Raw genomic sequence first — 22,195 nt, 5'->3', positions numbered from 1 at the left:
GGCCCAGTGGAGACTGCTGGAGAGCCACAAGGCCGACCGTGAGATCGGAACTTCCAAGCTAAAAAGCTCTGAGCTGGATTCCTACTTCTGCACTTAACAAGCTGTATGCCTCTAGTCATGTCACTTAACCTCTCAGAGACTGAGTTTCATCACCTATAAAATGGCAGCAGTAGGGTCCTAGCAACAGGGCTGTTCTAAGGATTAAATCAGGCACTGTAGGAAGTAATATCGCACACAGGGCCTCCCTCCACGACCCAGCTTCTGCCCAGCCACCTTTTCAGCATCATCTCTAGCTGCACCTCCCAAACCCTAAACCTTATGCCACAGACATGCTCAACTACTCACAGTCCCCCAATCATAGCATCCAGTTTCAGACTTCCAAGTTATTTTTTTTTTATTTTTTTTAATGTTTATTTATTTTTGAGAGAGAGAGAGGGACAGAGTACAAGCAGGAGAGGAGCAGAAAGAGGGAGACACAGAATCTGAAGCAGGCTCCAGGCTCTGAGCTGTCAGCACAGAGCCCGACGCAGGGCTCGAACCCACAAACCGAGAGATCGTGGCCTGAGCTGAAGTCAGATGCTCAACCAACTGAACCACCCAGGTGCCCCCAGACTTCCAAGTTCTTGATCACACTGATTTCCCTCCTAGAAATGCTCACCCACCCATTTATTTCACAAATACATTTTCACTCCCTCCATTATATCCTCCTTGTCTCTCAGTCTCCTATCATAGAACATTCTGTTGTATTGATCTGTCTACAGGTCTATCTCCTTAGTCAGGACTGTGAACTTCTAGAGGACAAAGACCACGTCTACTTGAGTTTGTATTCCCAAAACCTAGAAGATGGTAGGTGTCCCATTAATGTTTGCTAAGTGACTATCCTAGAAAGCAAATTATTAAGTGAAGCAGTATTCTTATATTTCTAAGTAAGTTCTCAACACTTACATGGATAGGGCAGGCATGTTTCGATTCGCCACTTTTGGTAATAAAACATCCTATCGGAAATCCTGGTGTGCAGCACTTTGTTCCATCCCCTGTATTATGGCACCATATTACAGGCATATTGTCAATAATCCTAAATACAAATATTTTAAAAATAAAAGTTTTGACAAGCGTTTCACACCAAGCAAAACCAACATCATCTTGCATGGATTTAAGTTCAAGTTTTTAATCAAAGTTACAAAAAATAGCATATAATTTCAAGGACCTATTAAAACTACTTTTGGGGCACCTCGGTGGCTCAGTCAGTTAAGCGTCCGACTTCGGCGCAGGTCATGATCTCGCGGTTTGTGTGTTTGAGCCCCGCGTCGGGCTCTGTGCTGACAGCTCGGAGCCTGGAGCCTGCTTCGGATTCTGTGTCTCCCTCTCTCTCTGCCCCTCCCCCACTCACACTCTGTCTCTCTCTCCTTCAAAAATAAATAAACATTTTTTAAAAATTTAAAAAAACTACTTTTTTTTAGGGACACCTGGGTGTGGCTCAGTCACCCAGGCGTCCAACTCTTTGTTTCAGCTCAAGTCATGATCTCACGTGGGCTCAAGCCCTGCGTCGGCTCTGTGCTCATGGTGTAGAAGCTGCTTGGGATTCTCTCTCTCCCTCTCTCTCTCTGCACCCCCCTTCTCGTGCTGTCCCTGTGTCTCTCAAAATAAACTTAAAAAAATCTTTAAAAACCTACTTCCTTTTTTTAAAAAAACTACTTCGAAAGGACTTGAAAAATTAAATCATGTCCTCTCATTTGCCAAACCTACCAGTGATGCTGATAATTCAGTCGTATTCCTTTCCTCAAAAAGGCCAGCTTTTTCTCCTGGTCATCATTTGCTGTATCATAGGATTTTACACAAACTTTTATGCATGTTCCTGTCCTGTTAAAAGGAAACTGTTGAGAAAGAATTAAAAGATTAAAAGATTTGGCTAAGTTTTATAAATCAGGGGTCGCAAAATAGGCAATTTATCTTACAGATAAACCTTTCCTTCAGAGACTTCAGTGTGCCATCATCCTCAACACTATCTCCTTTAACTTTCGATTTATACCTGAAATGATTACACCACACACACACACACACACACAATATGCTTTCACGACTAAGACCAATTTGCCTTCTTCAATAACTCTCATATAGAACCCTTCACTTAAAAGTGGTAACAGAAGTGATTGTAATCATGGTCACACAACTCTCTCAATATACTAAAAACATTGAAGTGGACACTTTAAGGGGTGCCTGGCTGGCTCAGTCAACAGAACATGCAACTCTTCATCTCAGAGCCATGAGTTCAAGCCTCACCTGGGGTGTAGAGCTTACTTAACAAAAAACTGGACACTTGAAATGGGTGAATTATTTGGTATGTGAAACTCTCAGTGGAGCTGTTCCCAAAAAAGTGATAACAAAATATCTGATATTTTTCATATGAAGCCTCTTGTTTACAAAGTCTAGCTATGAGGGATTCTCAGGGTAAAGTGCCAATGTTATTAATCAGGAAATCAGGAACAAGAAGAAACTATGAAAAGTGTTATATTTAGCACCTCATATCCTGGAAGTACACGAAGATTAATCCCAAAGTTCCTTACTGGCAGCTGCGGAGAACACTCTCGGGGTTCTTTCTTTCTTTTTAATACGGTCATGTTTGTTTCTTCATTCCAAGGGACACCATTTCTTGAAAAAGTTCACTTTTCCATGAGGACAGTGGTATGCCACAAGTGTATGTTGGGCAACTTTAATTGTCAAAAAGCTAATGCCTGACACAGAGACCAAAGGAAGAGATCAGCAAAGAGCCCAGAAATAGATCTACATAACTATGTCCATGTGATTTTATTTTGACAAAGGTCCAAAAGCAATTCAGTGGAGGAAGGATAGTCTTTTCAACAGCAGGTGCTGAAGCAATTGGACATCTACAGGCACAGGAGGAAGAAGAAGGAGAAGGAGAAAGAGAAGAAGGAGAAGGAGAAGAAGGAGAAGGAGAAGGAGAAGGAGAAGGAGAAGGAGAAGGAATTTGAACCCAACCTCATACCTCATACAAAATAACTCAAATAGAACAGACTTAAATATATAAAGTAATTATGAAACTTTTAGAAGAAAACGTAAAAGAAAATCTTCAAGACCTAAAGGCTGTATCACATCTCCTTCGACCTGACACCAAAAACAACCCATAAAAAGAAAACTTGACTACTGGACCTCATAAAAAGTTAACAAAGTTTGCTCTGTGAAAGACTCTGTTAAGAAGGTGAGGAGTGCCTGAGGGCTCAGTCGGTTAAGCATCGGAGTTCAGCTCAGGTCATGATATCACGGTTCGTGAGTTCAAGCCCTGCGTCGGGCTCTGTGCTGACAGCTCAGAGCCTGGAACTTGCTTCGGATTCTGTGTCTCCCCCTCCCTCTGTCCCCCTCCTGCTCACTCAATCACTCTAAAAAAATAATTTAAAAAATTTTTTAGATGAAAACATAAGGGTGCCTGGCTGGCTCAGTTGGAAGAGTATGCAACACTTGATCTCAGTCATGAGTTCAAGCCTCATGTTGGGTATAGAGATTACTTAAAAATAAACAAATAGGGGAACCTAGGTGGCTCAGTTGGTCAAGAGTGAACTCTTGATTTTGGCTCAGGTCATGACAGCACACTCATGAGATTGAAACCCGAGTCAGGCTCCACGTGTAGAGTCCGCTTGGGATTCTCTCTCTTTCTGTCTCTCTCTCTCTCTCTCTCTTTCCCTTTGTTCCTCCCTCTGTCCCTCCCATTCTTGCTCGCACCCTCTCTCTAAAATATAAATAAATCGGGGTGCCAAGGTGGCTCAGTTGGCTGAGCGTCTGACTTCAGCTTACATCATGATCTCAAAGTTTATGGGTTTGAGCCCCATGTTGGGCTCTGTGCTAACAGCTGAGAGCCTGGAGCCTGCTTTGAATTCTGTGTCTCCCTCTCTCTCTGCCCCTCCCCCACTTGTACTCTGTCTCTCTCTCAAAAATAAATAAACATTAAATAAATAAATAAATAAATAAATAAATAAATAGACAGACTTTAAAAGAAAAGAAGGGGCACCTGGCTGGCTCAGTCAGTACAGCATCTGACTTTCCATCTTGGGGTTGTGAGTTCAAGCCCCACATTGGGTGTAGAGATTACTTAAAAATAAAATCTTTTTTAAAAGTAGATGATAAAAACACAGGCTGCAGACTGGGAGAAACAATTTGCGAACTACTGTTGCACCAAAGGAATCACACCCAGAATATATAAGGAATTCTGCAAACTCCAGAGTAAAGGAACAACCAATTCAAATAGAAAATGGGTCAAAGAGGAGACATCTCACTGAAGAGCATATACAGATAGTAAACGCCCACATGAAAAGGTGTTCAACATCATTAGGGGCTAGGAAAATGCAAATGAAAGCTACGGCGAAACTCACCTATCGGAGTGGTTAAAGTAAAAAATGTCAACTATACTTCAAGAACGATTTTTGTCATGACAACACCAAATGCTGGCAAAGACGCAGAGAAACGCCATCACTCCTACTTTGCTGGTCGGAACGTAAATGGTATGGCCACTTTGGAGAAAGGCGGTTTCTCGCAAAATTAAGCACGCCACTCTCACATTACCCGGCAGTTACACTCTTGGATGTTTACCCCGGAAAAATGAAAACCCAGCCGCACACAAAAAAAATCTCCACCTAGATGTTCACAGCAGTCTTACTCATCACAGTCGGACGCTAGAGCAACAATCCGAGTGTCCTTCAACGGGGTAAATAGTCAAACCGGAATATCCACACCATGCAGTACTACTGTGAATGCACACGACCCACGTGGATCTCAAGGGGATGATGCTGACAGAAAACAAAGCTGATCCCAAGAAGGTTGCAGGCAGCATGATTCCACTTGTGTAACATAATTGCAATAACATGGTAGAAACAGAGAGGACTGGAGGTGTGTGGGGGGATGGGTGAAACAGATGATGGGTATGGAGAACCATTTATCGCGATGAGCACTGGGTAATGTATAAAATTGCTGAATCACTATATTGTACACGTGAAATTAATGTAACACCGTACATTAATTACACTGGAATCAAAGCAATAAATTAAAGGACTTGAAAAGAGGGGTGCCCGGGTGGCTCAGTCGGTTAAGTGTCTGGCTTCAGCTCAGGTCATGATCTCACAGTTCATGGGTTGGAGCCCCTCATCGGGCTCTGTGCTGACAGCTCAGAGCCTGGAGCCTGCTTCGGATTCTGTGACTTCCTCCCCTCCTTGTCCTTCCCCCCGCTTGCATTCTGTCTCTCTCTCAGAAATAATACATGAGTAAACTTTAAAAACAGGAAGGTGTTACCGTTGGGCAAATCTGGGCAAAGGTACCAAGACCTCCTTGTTCAAGATTTTTTTGTAGCTTCCTGTGAATCTACAATCATTTCAAACTAAAAAGTTTTAAAAGAAACTAATGCCTGATGGTTTCACAAGTGTCTACATATATTACAATTGGGGCACCTCGGTGGCTCAGTTGATTAAATGTCCAGCTCTTGATTTCGGCTCAGGTCATGATCTCACGGTTCCTGAGATTGAGCCCTGCATCAGGCTCTGCACTGACAGCATTGAGCCTGCTTGGGATTCTCTCTCTCCCTCTCTCTCTCTCCCTCCCCCACTCACACATGCACTTTCTTTCTCTCTCTCTCAAAATAAATAAATGAACTTTATTAATTAAAGAAAAATAAAATTGGCCAAACTACACACTTTCAATACACACAGTTTACTGTACTTCAAGTATATTTCAATGAATTTGGAAAGAAGGAAGGAAAAAGTTAATGCCTTCATAATCATAACTGCTTATGAAAAGATCCTTACTCTATCCCAATATTATTAAGATATTGAAGGCAAAATCAATAGAGAACGACAGTCCAATTACATCTGCTTATATCACCCTACCCAAAATATGCAGGAACCATAAATTAAGCTTCTTTCCTTTACAAAGCAAAAGTAAAACCTGAAAGACAAAACCTTTACGTGGAACCTCAGACAGTTTGAACAGCACATATTAAATGCATTTTTCTGGCAACACCACATTCTATCTCCTTTCCTTTTTCCCGACCTCCTTTTAAAACAAAGACTCTTGGGGCGCCTGGGTGGCGCAGTCGGTTAAGCGTCCGACCTCAGCCAGGTCACGATCTCGCGGTCCGTGAGTTCGAGCCCCGCGTCAGGCTCTGGGCTGATGGCTCGGAGCCTGGAGCCTGTTTCCGATTCTGTGTCTCCCTCTCTCTCTGCCCCTCCCCCGTTCATGCTCTGTCTCTCTCTGTCCCAAAAATAAATAAACGTTGAAAAAAAAAATTTTTTTTTTTAAATAAAACAAAGACTCTTTAGGGACGGCCTGGGTGGCCCAGTCAGTTAAGCGTCTGACTCCAGCTCAGGTCATGATCTCATGGTGCATGAGTTCGAGCCCCGCATCGGCTCTGTGCTGACAGCTCAGAGCATGCCTGAAGCCTGCTTCAGATTCTGTGTCTCCCTCTCTCTCTGCCCCTCCCCCACTTGCGCTCCGTCTCTCTCTCTCAAAAATAAATAAACATTAAAAAATGAAAAATATCTCAAACAAAGACTCTTCGGGGCGCCTGGCTGGCTCAGTCAGAGGAGCCCACAACTCTTGATCTTGGGTTGTAAAGTTTGAGTCCCACTTTGGGTATAGAGATTACTAAAAAAAAATAATGATAATAAAAAAATAAATAAAACAAAGACTCTTGGCTACAATTTTAAGCACCCAGTTTGGAAAAGATTCAATTTGAAATAATATTTAATAAGAAGATCAGTTGAATCACCTTATAAGGAGATGATGATATTCGTTCTCCAAATAGCACTTGTCCAAGATTTTCAGAAGGATTTCTCTTTTCAGAGTCTTTACAGAAGTCAAAGCTAGAAGAGAAGCTCAGGTAAGGTAAAAAAAAAAAAACATCAGCAAAGAAATCCATCTTTGTAATCTGTCTAGCGTCTCCACTGTTAATGGTAGATGCTTCTAAAAACATGACCCAGAGGTGTCGAATTATGATTTATAGACTTCATTGTAGATTCCTTTTTAAATTATTTAATCTTTTATAGCTATGAATTCATTATTTTTTTTTCAACGTTTATTTATTTTTGGGACAGAGAGAGACAGAGCATGAACGGGGGAGGGGCAGAGAGAGAGGGAGACACAGAATCGGAAACAGGCTCCAGGCTCCGAGCCATCAGCCCAGAGCCCGACGCGGGGCTCGAACTCACGGACCGCGAGATCGTGACCTGGCTGAAGTCGGACGCTTAACCGACTCAACCACCCAGGCGCCCCTGAATTCATTATTTAAAATGCTCATGTTACTGCTCTTGACTTCTGTAATGTAGGTAATCACAATCTTAAAGAAAAAAACGAATGGTATTTTCAGGGCTAAACTTCAAATTACATAAAAATAAGCAAACAATAGCTTAAAATGTGTAGTAATTCTAACCTGAGACATCTAGAAACTGCAATTATCGGTTCTGATCAAAGGAAAACTGAAACAACAAAACCCCTCCTCAAATACATGCCCACAAATTCACTCACAGATCAAATGGTTACTACATGAAAAGAATTACAACTACCTTTAAGTAAAGTGAATATACAAAATCGAATATAAAATGGTAGAAGATAAAATCAGTTGGTGGGTTTGTGTAATATTTTAAATGCTTATACTGGGGCGCCTGGGTGGCGCAGTCGGTTAAGCGTCCGACTTCAGCCAGGTCACGATCTCGCGGTCCGTGAGTTCGAGCCCCGCGTCGGGCCCTGGGCTGATGGCTCAGAGCCTGGAGCCTGTTTCCGATTCTGTGTCTCCCTCTCTCTCTGCCCCTCCCCCGTTCATGCTCTGTCTCTCTCTGTCCCAAAAATAAATAAACGTTGAAAAAAAAAAATTAAAAAAAAAAAAAAGAAAAAAAATGCTTATACTAACATTTAACATTTAACTTGGTATTTTAATGAAAATTAGACCTGATTTTACCTCTGTTTCATTAATGGAAATAAAGCAATATCAAAGGGAGTTACAATTATTTTTCTAAAAAGTACATCATTTGTGGGGCGCATGGGTGGCTCAGTAGGTTGAGCATCTGACTTCGGCTCAGGTCACGATCCCACAGTTTGTGAGTTCGAGCCCCAGGTCGGGCGGGCTGTGTGCTGACATTTCAGAGCCTGGAGCCTGCTTCAGATCCTGTGTCTCCCTCTTTCTCTGCCCCTCCCCTGCTCGTGCTCTGTCCGTCTCTCTCAAAAATAAATAAACATTAAAAAAAATGTTTAAGTACATCATTTTTTGTTATTCTCAAATGACTGATCTTAACCTTGATTATGCTATTAAACTAAGCAGGTGCATTCATTAAGTACCTTAGGATAAACCTAACTAGCCTATGTTTTAGAAATACATTACAAATCTGTGAAGATTTTTGTAACTTCAAAAGGTAGTAAATTTATAATTTGCTTTTCTTAGAAAAATCAAATATGGCAACTTCTTAAATTTTTAAACACTTGTCTCACATTGAAATCTCTATATTCTAATCATTTCATTCCTGTTACCTTTATTACAAAATTAGCACCATAAATCTTTAATATATCCAGGGCTTTCATTCACTATCATTAAAAACTTTTTAACACATTCTAGGGCGCCTAGATGGCTCAGTCGGTTAAGTGTCTGACTTCTGCTCAGGTCATGATCTCACAGTTCGTGAGTTCGAGCCCCGCATCGGGCTCTGTGCTGACAGCTCAGAGCCTTGGAACCTGCTTTGGATTCTGTGTCTCCCTCCCTCTCTGCCCCTCTCCTTCTCATGCTCTGTCTCTCCCTGTCTCTCAAAAATAAACGTTAAAAAATCTTTTTAACACATTTTAACACAATAATATCATAATTGTGATATAACCACAATTATATCAATTATATCAGACATAATTATAATACTTATAACTTACGTATTGTATTCATAAGGTAGGACAGATTCCACGGAGTCCAATCTATTTACAAACAGTGCTACTGTGGACTACAAAACGGAAAGAAAACACTCGTTAATAATACGAGATAAAATAAGGTAGCACTTGCAAAATACATAATGAAGTACCTGAAAGGTAATGGGGTCTATTGCTCCCATCAATTTATAACTGTGCAATTATAAATTTATAACTTAGTACAGTGTTATAAATTTTTAACATAGTATAGCTATAAATTCATAACATTTCATTTGGCTGGAATCACTGGATTCTCTGACTACATAAATTTTTCAGATACCTCGGCCATCTTAACCCTTTTTAATTATAGAACCCTTTGAGAACTTGATGAAAGCCATGGCCCCTCTCCCCAGAAAAGCACACGTATTCACCAAAGTCACGGCTCTGTTTTAAGAGGCTTCATAGGACCCTTGGAGTCCATGGAATTCAGGTTAAGAAAATGAGATACTTATTTTCTTTAAAGGAGGGGGGCACCTGGGCGGCTCAGCCGGTTAAACATCTGACTCTTGATTTCGGCTCAGGTCATGATCTCAGTTTCATGAGTTCAAGCCCCGTGTCGGAAAACTACCTGTTGTATTATTTTAACCACTTTTATAAGAATCATTCTAAAATACACTTCACTCTTTCCTATCTTAAACAGAACGTGATGATCACAATGTAACTTTCCCTGATGGTTCAGGGTCACTTTGAACTTTAATCCTTGTGCCAGCTTTGACTCCGTGACTTACTCAGTATCTGAGGTGAGAACCATCTGCTCCAAAGCCAAATTGCCATTGGCGTTACCCACACTCCTAATACCCACATTCCTCACCCCTACGAAAGAACTTAAACTTCTTGGTAAAGATTTTAGGTCTTTCTTTTCAACTGTCAGTTGTCGTGATGCCTCTTCTCCCTTCTCTCCCCCCCCCCCATCTGCTAGAAAGCAAGCCCTCAATTTGTGGAATAAATCAGCAGATTTGTTAAAGAGCTTGAGAGTTAGTACATGAATATTAGGACATCTAGCCTGGCTTTTCACAGGATACTTCTTCTTACTTTCCTGGACCTCAGCTGTGTTCCTGATCATTTACAAGACAGGATTTTTAAAACCACTAGAACAGCAGAACTTGGGTAATCATTTTATTCAAAATTCCGTAAACTGCCTTTTTAAAAAAAATGAACATCCGCTATCATCTTTACCATATGGTTAGATGTTTTGTAATAAAAGGATGTAGAAAATCAAGTTTGGGAACAAATACGAGCCTTACTATAACTCCGTAAGAGCATCGTATCTTCACTTAATTGAAATCTAATCAGGCAGTTAGCAATAGCAACATTTATCAGTCATAGTTTTGCGAAGGTGAACAGGCAAAAGTTTCTAAAAGGACAGCAGATAATTAAGGATAATACTTCTTATCTAGAATTCCAAAACACAACGTACATAAGATTTGAACTGTATTTTTAAATGCATATTTGGAGCTTAATGTTTTTTTTTTTAATTTTTTTTCCAACGTTTACTTATTTTTGGGACAGAGAGAGACAGAGCATGAACGGGGGAGGGGCAGAGAGAGAGGGAGACACAGAATCGAAACAGGCTCCAGGCTCTGAGCCATCAGCCCAGAGCCCGACGCGGGGCTCGAACTCCCGGACCGCGAGATCGTGACCTGGCTGAAGTCGGACGCTTAACCGACTGCGCCACCCAGGCGCCCCTGGAGCTTAATGTATTTAAAAGAACCTTAATAGTTTCTCAGAGCAAGTGGAAAAAAACCAAATTATTCTATAATGGGGTTGAGACAACTGTTCAGTGATTGAGGGAAAAAAAAGGTAAGTTGGATACTTACCTCATACATTACACCAGGAAATACCAACTTGATGTGTTACAATTTAAACCGTGAAAGTAGGGGCGCCTGGATGGCTCAGTCGGTTAAGCGTCCGACTTCAGCTCCGGTCACGGTCTCGCAGTCCATGAGTTCAAGCCCCGCGTCGGGCTCTGGGCTGATGTCTCAGAGCCTGGAGCCTGCTTCAGATTCTGTGTCTCCCTCTCTCTCTGCCCCTCCCCCATTCATGCTCTGTCTCTCTCTGTCTCAAAAATAAACGTTAAAAAAATTTTAAAAAAATAAATAAATAAACCGTGAAAGTAATAAAAGAAACCAGGGGAGAATTACTTTAGAATCTCAGCTGGCTTAGTTAAAACCTTTTGAAACAGGGCACAAAACTCAGACCCAAAAAAATTGTTTTATTTATTTATTTATTTTGAGAGACAGCATGAGTCAGGGAGGGGCAGAGAGAGGGAGAGAACCCAGGCAGGTTCTACACTGACAGTACAGATGTAGGGCTTTAACCCAGGGACCATGCAATCATGACCTGAGCTGAAGTCGGCTGCTTAACTGAGCCCCCCTAAAAATTTCCTTTGATAAATTAGAAGTCAATTTTTCGAAATGGCAAAAAACAGAAACAAAAACAAAACACAAGAAGCAAAACCAAGAGGCAACTGACAAACAGGAACAGTTTGACAAACAGTTTGCGGGGCTTGAACCCACAAACTGTGAGATCATGACCTGAGCTGAAGCCGGACGCTTAACTGACTGAGCCACCCAGGCGCCCCAGTTTTTTATTTTTTTAAATGTTTATTTGTTGAGAGAGAGAGAGAGAGAGCGCGCACGCTCTTGTGCATGAGCGGGGGAGTGGCAGAGAGAGAGAGGGAGAGGGAGAGAATCCCAGGCAGGCTCCTCACTGTCAGCACAGAGCCCTAGGCGGGGCTCAAACTCACGAGTTGTGAGGTCGTGACCTAAGCCGAAACCAAGAGTCAGACGCTTAACCGACTGAGCCACCAGGTGCCCCTAAAAATGTGTTCATATGGAAAGATGGAGTTAATACAAAAGTGCGGGTTACAAAATAACATGGATATTCTGATTCGATGTTGGTAAACAATGCAGGTGGACTCTCATTCATTGCTAGTGGGAATGCAAAATGGTACAACCGCTTTGGAAGACAGCCTGGCAATTTCTTACAAACTAAACATATCCTTAGCGTGCAATCCAGCAATGATACTCTTTGGTATTTGCCCAGAGGAGCTGAAAACTTACGTCCACACAAAAACCTACACGATGTCTAGAGCGGCTTTATTCATCATTGCCAAAACATGGAAGTAACCAGGAGGTCCTTTAGTAGGTGAATATATAAACGAACTGTGGTACGTTCAGACAGTGGGATATTATTCAAAACTGAAAAGAAATGAGCTATTAAGGCATGGAAAGGCACAAAGGAACACCAAATGCATATTGCTAAAAATAAACATGTGGCAGGGGGCCTGGGTGGCTCAGTCTGTGGAGTGACTTCACCTCAGGTCACGATGTCATGATTTGTGAGTTCGAGCCCCGCATTGGGCTCTGTGCTGCCAGCTCGGAGTCTGCAGCCTGCTTCAGATCTTGTCTCCCTTTCTCCCTGCCCCTCCCCTGCTGGCATTCTGTCTCTCTCTCTCAAAAATAAATAAACATGAAAAAATTTTTAAATATACAAATGTGGATATTAGTATATATAGAAAAAAATGTACAATATATGTGGTTTTCAAGGTTTTATTTTTTTTAAGTAATCTCTACACCCAATGTGGGGTTCAAACTCATGACCCTAAGATCAAGAGTCATGAACTCTTCCAACTGAGCCAGGCAGACGCCCCTGGAATACATACTAAGATATCAGAAGTAGTAAATCTATTGTTATTATCAATGCTTTTCTTTTCTTATTTTTGCTTGTCTGCTATTGCTTTTGTATTAGTAAAAATTTTTAAACTAAAAAAAAAAAATCAACAGGCACCTGGCTGGCTCAGTTCATTAAGCATCAGGCTCTTGGTATTGACTCAAGTCACAATCTCATGGTTCGTGAGTTCGAGCCCCACGTCAGGCTCCACACTGAAAGCACAGAACCTGCTTGGAAATGTCTCTCTCGTCCTCTCTCTCTGCCTCTCCCCAGCTCTCATGTGAGTGTGTGTGTGTGTGTGTGTGTGTGTGTGTGTGTGTGTCTCAAAATAAACAAATAAACTTTTTTTAAAAAATCAAGGGGCTTGGGGCACCTGGGTAGCTGTTGGTTACGCGGCTGACTTTGGCTCAAGTCATGATTTCGCAGTTCATGGGTCTCCCCTTCCCCTGTCTCGCTTCTCCTCTGCCCCTCCCCTGCTCATGCTGGCTCTCTCTCTCTCTCTCTCTCTCTCTCAAAAATAAATAAAAATTTTAAAAAATTAAAAAAAATCAAGGGGCTGGACACTAGCAAGTGAAGGAAGTTTGGAGTGTTGAACCTAGAAATGAGAGATTCACCAAAAGACAGAAGGCAAAATCTCAGAATAAAAAGTAGAACACATTAGGGATACAAGTAACAGCCTAAAAAGAAACGAGCTCACAGAAAAGAAACTCCAGATATTTGTTATGATTAAAGATGTTTCTTTGCTAGGAAGCCTGCTGAAATAGAGAGCCAAGATGAGGTATCACCAGAGAGAAAGCAGACATAAAAATATTTTTTAAAGGCCATTTCTTTTTTTTTTTTTTAAGTTTATTTTGAGAGAGAGAGAGAGGGAGCAAGCGTGGTAGGGGCAGAGAGAGGGGGGAGAGAGCGAATTCCAAGCAGGCTCTGCACGGTCAGCGCAGAGCCCGATGTGGGGCTTGAACTCATGCACTGTGAGATCATGACCTGAACCGAAATCAAGAGTCGGACGCTTAACCCACTGAGCCACCCAGGTGCCCCTAAAGGCCATTTCTGTAGGAAATTACTATCAATACTTCTCGAAGGAAAAGGCAAATTCCAAGTTTTAAGAGCAAACTTGTTGCACCTACAACTGGCCTTTAGAAAATCCCTGGAACTTTCAAGTTGGTTAAGAATGTAGTCAAACCACACCCAGCACTGTTCTGAGCTTCCCAGTGCCCTTGTGGTATGCCAGAACACTCCCTCATACACTAGATCAGGCAACTAGGAGTCAGAAAAATAAGTCCCTTTCTAATGTTTATTTATTTTTGAGAGAGAGAGAGAGAGAGAGAGAGAGAGAGAGAGGCAGATCCTGGGTAGGGGAGGGGCAGAGAGAGAGAGAGAGACAGAATCTGAAGCAGGCTCCAGGCCCTGAGCCGTCACCACAGAGCCCCAGGCAGGACTTGAACCCAAAAACCTGCAAGAGATCTGAGCCACCCACTGAGCTCAGGGATAGGGAAAAGGAATAGGGAGAGGGAGAGGGGCAGGAAGAGGGAGGAGCCATGGAGGGGGAAAGCAGAGGAGCCCGACAGAGGAGGAGGAGCAGCCAATAGGGAGGGGGGAGAGGGAGGAGGCCCAGGAGGAGCCCAGAAGGGCAGTGGAGAAGTAGCCTAGAAAGGAGGAAGCAGAGGAACTAAGAGAAGACAGCCAGCCAAGAGGGAAGAGAAAGAGGGTGGGGTGGAGTTAGGTGGGAGGCGTGGGACCCAGACGGGAGCGGTGGGAAGGGAGCATTGGGGCCTAGAGGGAGAAGGGAGGGGATGGGGCCTGGATGGAGTGGCAGGGTCTATAGGGGAGGGGGGGAGCACAGAGAGGTAGGAATTGGGAGGGGAGGTGCCTGAGTGGAGGGGCCAAGCCTAGAGGGGAGAGGAACATGGAGGGGCGGGGCCTGGGTAGAAGGGAGGGGCCTGGAGGGTAGAAAAAAGGGGAAAGGCGGGGCCTACAGGGTAGAATAAAGGAGAGGGTCGACTCTTAGAAGGGAGAGGAAAGGCGAGGAGCATGGACTAGAGGGTAGAATAAAGGTGAGGGGTGAATCCAAGGGAAGAGAGGAAAGGGGAGGGGCGGGGCCGGGGGGAAAAGCAGGGTCTTGAGGGAAGAGGAAAGTTGCCCGGGTGGAGGGGCATGGCCCTGGTGGAACGGTGGGGCCCAGATTGCAGAGGAAAGTGGAGGGCCAGGGCCTACAGAGGACAGGAAAGGGAAGAGGAGGGGACTGGGTGGAGGATGGGGACATAAGGGGGAGAGAGGAAAGCTGAGGGGCGGGGTCTAGAGGGGACAAGAAAGTGGTCAGGCGGGGCCTGGTTGAAGGGGCGGGGCCTAGAGAAGTGAGGAACGCGGAGGGGTGGGGCCTGCATGGAAGGTCGGGGCTTAGAGGGGAGAGGAAAGGGGAGTGGAAGGGCCTAGAGAGGAGACCAAAGCAGAGGGCGGGGCCTACAAGGGAGAGGAAAGGGGACTGGAGGAGCCTACAGGGGAGAGGAAAGGGGAGGGCGGGGCCTAGAGTGGTAGGAAAGTGGAGGGCCGGGTCCTAGAGAGGAGAGGAAAGAGGAGGGGAGGGGCCTAGGTGGAGGATGTAGATAGGGGAGAGGAGAGTTGAGGGGCGGGTCCTAGAGGGGAGGATGGGGGATGGTTGGAGGGGCAGGTCTTACAAGGAATAGGAACGCGGGGCGGGGCCTAGAGGGGAGAAGAAAGTGGATGGGCAGGGCCTGGCTGGAGGGGCAGGGCTTAGAGGGGTGAGGAACCCGGAGGGATGGGGACTGAGTGGAAGGGCAGGGCCTAGATAGGAGGGGAAAGGGGAAGGGAGAGGCCAGTGTGGAGGGGCGGGGCCTAGAGGGGACAAGACCTGGGAGTGGAAGGGCCTAGAGGGGAGAGAAAAGGAGAGGGCCTGGGCACAGAGGAGAGAGAAAAGGGGAGGGGTAGGGCTTAGAGGGAAGGGGAAAGGGGAGGAGAGGGGCCTGGGTGGAGAGGCAGGGCCATAGGGGAAAGATAAGGGGAGGGGAGGGGCGGGCGGGACATAGAGGGAGGGAGAGGGGAGAGGAACTTGGAGGAACAGTTCTCCGTGGAAGGGCAGGGCCTAGAGAAGAGAGGAAAAGGAAGAGGAGGGGCCTAAAGGAAAGGAAAGGGGAGAGGTTGGGTCTAGAGGAGAGAGGAAAGGGGAGGGGTGGGGCCTAGAGGGAAGAGGAAAGAGGAGGTGAGGGGCCTGGGTGGAAAATGGGGACATAGACAGGAAAGTTGAAAAGCTGGTCCTACAGGAGAGAAACAACTGGATGGGTAGGGCATGGTTGGAAGGGCGGAGCCTAGAGGGGAGAGGAAGGTGGAGGGGTGGGGCCTGGGTGGAAGGGCGGGGCCTAGAGGGGAGCAGAATGGTTGGGCGAGGTCTGGTTGGAGGGGCGTGGCCAAGAGGGGAGAGGACCATGGAAGGGCGGGGCCTAGATCGAGAGAAAAGGGGAGTGGAGGGGCCTACAGGGGACAGGAAAGGGGAGGGACAGGGCCTAGAGTTGAGAGGAAAGTGGAGGGCCAGGGCCTAGACAAGAGAGGAGAGGCGGGGGGAGGCTCCTGGGAGGAGAGAGGAAAGTTGAGGGACGGTCCTAGAGGGTAGAAAAAAGTGGACAGACAGGTCGCGGTTCTAGGGGCAGGTACTAGAGGGGAGAGTGATGTGGAAGGGTGGGGCCTAGAAGGGAGAAGAAAGTCGATGGACTCGGCCTGGCTGGAGGGACGGGCCTAGAGGGGAGAGGGGTGGAGCCTAGAGTGGAGAGGCAAGTGGAGGGCCAGGCCCTAGACAGGAGAGGAAAGGGGAGGGGAGGGGCCTGGGTGGAGGCTGGGAATCTTGAGAGGAAATGAGAGGGGTGGGGCATAGAAGGGAGGGGAGGGCCTGGGTGGAGAGGCGGGGCCTAGAGGGGTGAGGAAAGTGGAGGGCCAGAGCCTAGAGAGTAGAAGAGGAGGGGCTGGTCCTAAGGGGAGAGAAAAGAGGGTCAGGACCTAGAGGGTAGATGAAAGTGGCCAGGTAGGTCTGGGTGAAGGGGCGGGGTCATAGTGGAAGGGCGTGGCCCAGAGTGGAGAGGAAAGTGGAGGGCCTGGGCCTAGAGAGGAGAGGAAAGGGGAGGGGAGGGGGCTGGAGGATGGGAACACTGAGGGGAGAAGAAAGTTGAGGGGCGAGTCCTAGAGGGGAGAAAAAACTGGACGGGCAGGGTGTGGTTGGAGGGACGGGGACTAGAGAGTAGAGGAACGTGGAGGGGTGGGGCCTGGGTGGAAGGGCGGGGCCTAGAGGGGAGGGGAAATGTGGGGCCAGTGTGGAGGGGCAGGGCCTAGAGAAGACAAGACCAGGGAGTGGAGGGGCCTAGAGTGGAGAGGAAAGTGGAAGGGCGGGGCCTGGTTGGAGAGGCGGGCCTAGAGGGAAGAGAAAAGAGGGCTAGGGCTTAGAGGGTAGATGAAAGTGGACAGGCTGGCCTGGGTGGAGGGACGGGGCGTTAGTGGAAGGACAGAGCCCAGAGTGGAGAGGAACGTGGAGGGCCTGGGCCTTGAGAGGGGAGAGGAGGGGAAGGGAGGGGAGGGGAAGGGCCTGGGGAGAGGACGGGAACACTGAAGGGAGAGGAAAGTTGAGGGGCCAGTCCTAGAGGGGAGAAAAAACTGGAGGGGGGGGGCGGGTGGGGGGCGTGGCCAATAGAGTGGGGGCGTGGCCTGATTGAAGGGCGTGGCCAAGAGTGGAGAAGAAAGATAATGGGTGGAGCCTGGTTGCAGGGGCGGGGCCTAGAGGGGTGAGGAATGCGGAGGGGCGGGGACTGCATGAAATGGAGGGGCCTAGAGGAGAAGGGAAAGGGGAGGGGCGACCCTAGAGGGGAGAAAAAAAGTGGGTGGGAGGGGGGCGTGGCTGAAGGGGCGGGGCCTAGAGGCAAGAGGAAAGCGGAGGGGCCGGGCCTGCGTGGAAGGGCGGGGCCTAGATGGGAGAGGAAATAGGAGGGGCGGAGCACAAAGGGGAGAGGAAAGGGGAGGGGTGGGGCATTAAAGTGAGAGGAATGGGGTGGGGAGGGCCTAGAAGGGAGAGGCATGCAGAGTGGAGGGTCATAGAGGCGAGAGGAAAGGGGAGGGATGGTGCCTAGACAAGAGATAAAAGTCGAGGGACCGAGTCTCGGTGTAGGGGCGGGGCCTTGTCGGAAGGGCGGGGTCTAGATGGTAGAATAAGGGCGAGAGGCAGGGCCTTGAGGGGAGAAGAAGGCGGAGGGGCAGGGCCTAGAAGGGAGAGGAAAGGGGCGGGACGGGGCCTGGGTGGTTGAGCGGGGCCTAGAGTGGGGAGATAAGCGGAGGGGCGGGGCCTACAGGAGAGAGAAAGGGGAAGGGCAGGGCCTGGATGGACAGGGAGGCTATCAGGGAAGGTGGGAAGGGAGGAGCAGAGCCCAGAGTGAAGAGAAGAGGAAAGCTGAGATAAAAGGGAGGGAGCTGAGGGAAAGGGGGGAAAGGAGGAGCTGTGAGGGAGAAGGAGCTGAGCGGGAGTTGGACGAAGGCACAGCACGGGGCAGCAGCCAAAAGGGAGGGAAATAGAATCCGGGAAAAAGAAAGGTCCAGATACTCCCAAGTGCGAGGCTCAGAGACTGGGACGTTGAGACACATCTATGGACAGGGCTTTGGCGTTCCGGGTCCGAGTCCAAGAGCTCACGACCATGGTCTCCCCTGGTGTGCCCGATACCCCAACCCAAAGCCTTCCCCTCACATCTCACTGCCTCCCAGGGGTCCTCACCTTGCAGGTTGCAGTCTCTCGGGATGCCTCGCAGAAGTTAACTGGAGCCAACCCGGGGAGGTAGAAAGCTGCGCTGCGGGAAGCCTGAAGCCCCAGGAACAGCCCCAGCCCCAGCAGCCACCTCAGCCCGGGCCGGGCGAGCCTGAGGCGCCAGGGGTTGGTTCCCAGGCGGAAACGAGTACTCATTTTAGGAACCGCCTCGGGGCTCGGGCACACACACCAGAAGGCGAGATTGAACCAGTGGAAGGGGAGAAGCGGGAATGATAAGGAAGAACCGTGGACCGGGAGGAGCCTAGACCGGCTGGTTGGACGAGAACTCCTGGGAAGGCCACTTATTACGGCGAGACAGTGGCTTGGAACCCGTTGCTAGGGCGCCAGGCAGTGTTTGCGAGCGCGTTCAATACGCATGCGTGCGGGTCCGCGCTGCGCCTTCCACCCCCTCCCCGCCGCGTCCTCCATTCCCCCATCCCCCCACCCGCAGCCCGGCACTTTCCAGCGGTTGGCTGTACCTCGAGAGCTGCCTTTGGTGCTGTCTCGCGGTGCGGGGGAGGGGGACAGGGAAGTCTGGCGGAGAGGTCTCTCAGCATCTCGACGTCACATCACAGGGTCTTGCGTCCTCCCCGAGTTTGCCTCGGCCCCAAAGTAGCAGTGTTACCGCCCCCCATCATCTTCACTTCTTCCTGCGAGGTGGGGGGGGGGGGGGACAAAAAGAGGGAAAGGGGGGGAATTCCGGGGCCAGACCGTACAGGATGATGGGTATTAGGCGCTAGAAATGCAGCCAGTCCGAAATGGATGTTCCATAAGTGTCAAATGCGCACCCAATATCAGAGACTGCCTGGAAAAAGGAGTGCAAACCTCTGCATTCGTATATTGATTGCAGGTCGAAATGACAATATTTAGGGTCTATTGCGTTAAATAAGACATTTTTTTAAAAATAAAGTGTGGCTGCTAGAACATAGAATATTTACAGCGACGTGGCTCGCGTCGTATTTTTTTGTTAAAGCAATTTTAACATAAATGCCGCAAAAAAAAAAAAAAAATACAGCAGACCCCAAAAAGCCATTCAGTGATACAAACTAGCCAGTTAAGCTGTTTAATATTTTTATGTTGTCTCCGATGATGCATGTGTCACTCAATGTGAAATAGGTTGTGCCATCATTTCTACCCGGGAGATACAACTTTTGTTTCACAAGCATGACTTAAGCAGAGTACGTTTATTATATTATGATTCCTTGATCATCTGAAACACCTCAAGGTAAAAATCACTTGAAGAAAGAAAACCACAATAATCACATCCTAGAGAATGTCAGCCGGGCGTATCCTAAATTTTGTATTGAAGTATGGTTGACAAAATGTTATATTAATTTCAGGTGCACAGCATAGTGGTTGGACCCTAGTGTGGGTTCACTCGCATTCTATTTCTGTTGGACAACATCCCAGGACAGTAGAGGAGCCGATCCTTTTTTTCCTCCTTGTCTCTCAAGAGCTTCGGAGAACAAGAGGTCACTTGTTTATGCAGAGACGAGTGCGCCTCGCCATTCTGTCCCGCTTCCCTCGCTTGGGAGAGGTCTGTCCTCTGCCGATCGGCAGGCGACTATTGGAGGTAGAACAAAGGCAGCAAGCTGGCCGTTAGCAGAGGCATGTAGAATTTGGCGAGTTAACTCCTGGACCAGGGAGGCAGGGACGGTTGACGGAGAAAATGTACCAAGGATCAGAATTCGGGGCGTTGGGAGAGTGGAAAGACCGGACTTGAGCACGCGGGCCGGAGAAGCCCTTGCAAAGATGTGGAGAACAGGATAAGGCCATCTGGAAGAGGACCCCGTTTGTGCAGAGGAACGGGAAAGGGAAGGTAGGGAGCGGTAGGGCGGGCACGGTTAGAAGTCACCAGAGCTTGAATCCAAAGCTTACGTTCACCGCTGCGTTACCGTCCCTCTCTGATCAGCCTTGGATGACAAGTGTACGTGTTCGCGTAAATGGGAGGCCCGGCCGGCCTCGGAGGCCTGGGCGCGGGAGACTGGCGGCTGCCCTAGGGCCCTGCGGAGCCGGGATGGCTGCGGGACTGGGCGCCCTGCTGAGCGAGCCGTGGGCGGCTCGGCGAGCGAGGGGACCGTGGGCGCGACGGCGCTCCCCGGGGCGGGTGTGCCACCCAGGTCACCTACGGGCCGCCGGCCCCCCGCCCCTCCGCAGGCGCCAGAGACGGATAAGCAGCAAAGAGCCGCGGTGAGCGTGTTCGCGATCCTTTTTTCCCACCATCACCTTCTTCACGTACAACTCCAACCGTGGCATTGAGGCCTTCCATTAAGGCTCCCGGCCGGGGCCGTGTCTGTTAAGAAGTGGAGCGTCACCGAAGGTTACTTCCCCGTTCTCAGCTACAAGATACAGCCCCTCCTGGTGTCCCCAGTGTGTGACTGTCACCAGCTCCACCCACCTGCTGGGCCTGAAATGGAGGCGGTTCACTCCGGTGGATTCTCTGTGCTGCCCCGCGCTCTAGGAGTCGTCTTCTTGTCCCCCACCCCGCCCCCCAAATGCACAAGCCCCTGGGCAGTCTTGAGCAAGCTGATCACTAGGGAGGCCTGGCTTTGCCCAACGCCAAGGCTCCCCGTCCCCCAGTTTGAAGAACTCTTGCAGAGTGGGGCCTGACTGCCACCTATAAATAGGGACAGTTTTATTTCTTCCTTGACAATTCGTATATGCCTTTTTTTTTTCTTGCCTTGTCGCACCAAGGAAATAGGAAATAGGATTTCCAATAGGATATGGAGTATAAGTGAGAGGAGACATCGTTACCCTGTTTGCCATCTTAAGGAGAAAGCATTCAGTCTTTAACCATGAAGTGTGACATCAGCAATAGGCTTTTTATACTTGTCCTTTATCGGGTTAAGAAAGTTCCTTTCTCTTTCCTAGTTTGCTGAGAGTTTTTACCACGACTGGATACTGAATTTTACCCAATTTGGGGGGCAGTGTTTCTTTTATTTTTAAGTTTATTTTATTTTGAGAGAGAGAGAGAGAGAACAAGCAGGTGAGGGGCAGAGACAGAGGGAGAGAGAATCCCAAGCAGGCCCTGCACTGTCAGCACAGAGCCTGACTCAGGGCTGGATCCAATGAACTATGATAACATGACCTGAGTGGAAATCAAGAGTCAGATGCTTAACCCACTGAGCCACCCAGGCACCCCTTGGCAGTGTTTCTTATTAAAACTATTAATATGAGGAGCGCCTGGGTGGATCAGTCCATTAAGCCTCCGACTTCAGCTCAGGTCATGATCTCATGGTTTGTGAGTTCGGGCTCCACGTCGGGCTCTGTGCTGACAGCTCAGAGCCTGGAGCCTGCTTCGGATTCTGTGTCTCCCTCTCATTCTGCCCCTCCCATGCTCGTGTTCTGTCTCTCTCTGTCTCTCAATAATAAATAAATGTTAACAAAAAACTATTAATATGATGTATTACACTGATATTCAAATATTGAATCAGCCACGTATTTCCAGAATAAACCCCACTTGTTAGGATGATGTATTTAAAAAAAAAAAAGTTGGGGCGCCTGGGTGGTGCAGTCGGTTAAGCGTCCAACATCAGCCAGGTCACGATCTCGCGGTCCGTGAGTTCGAGCCCTGCATCAGGCTCTGGGCTGATGGCTCGGAGCCTGGAGCCTGTTTCCGATTCTGTGTCTCCCTCTCTCTCTGCCCCTCCCCCGTTCATGCTCTGTCTCTCTCTGTCCCAAAAATAAATAAAAAACGTTGAAAAAAAATTAAAAAAAAAAAGTAACAGCAAAATAAATGGGGCTATATTGTGGTGTGGAATGCAAAATTTGCAAAGCTTTTAAAAGACAAAATTCAAG

General features: G+C 47.6%; 1 protein-coding gene across 2 annotated transcripts in view; it reads right to left on the bottom strand.

The window, feature by feature from the left end:
- LOC121025797 (transmembrane 9 superfamily member 2-like) overlaps window positions 1–19,081 on the bottom strand; it is an 89,368-nt gene extending 70,287 nt beyond the window's left edge. The window contains exons 1-5 of one of the 2 annotated variants that reach the window (XM_040468534.1): window positions 18,877–19,081; window positions 8,905–8,972; window positions 6,767–6,860; window positions 1,747–1,874; window positions 946–1,075 (exon numbers count right to left, since the gene is read on the bottom strand). In XM_040468534.1, the coding sequence (XP_040324468.1) occupies window positions 946–1,075; window positions 1,747–1,874; window positions 6,767–6,860; window positions 8,905–8,972; window positions 18,877–18,954 (498 nt within the window). In that variant the 5' untranslated portion in view covers window positions 18,955–19,081. Of the gene's footprint in view, window positions 1–945; window positions 1,076–1,746; window positions 1,875–6,766; window positions 6,861–8,904; window positions 8,973–18,367; window positions 18,728–18,876 lie in introns of those variants that run through there. The other variant, XM_040468533.1, reaches the window with a different exon arrangement.
- Window positions 19,082–22,195: the final 3,114 nt, after the last annotated feature.

The sequence above is a fragment of the Herpailurus yagouaroundi genome, unplaced genomic scaffold (assembly GCF_014898765.1).
Source record: "Herpailurus yagouaroundi ecotype Mexico unplaced genomic scaffold, PumYag 67702, whole genome shotgun sequence".
NCBI classification, from domain to species: domain Eukaryota; kingdom Metazoa; phylum Chordata; class Mammalia; order Carnivora; family Felidae; genus Herpailurus; species Herpailurus yagouaroundi.
This window is presented reverse-complemented; position numbering and strand designations above follow the sequence as displayed.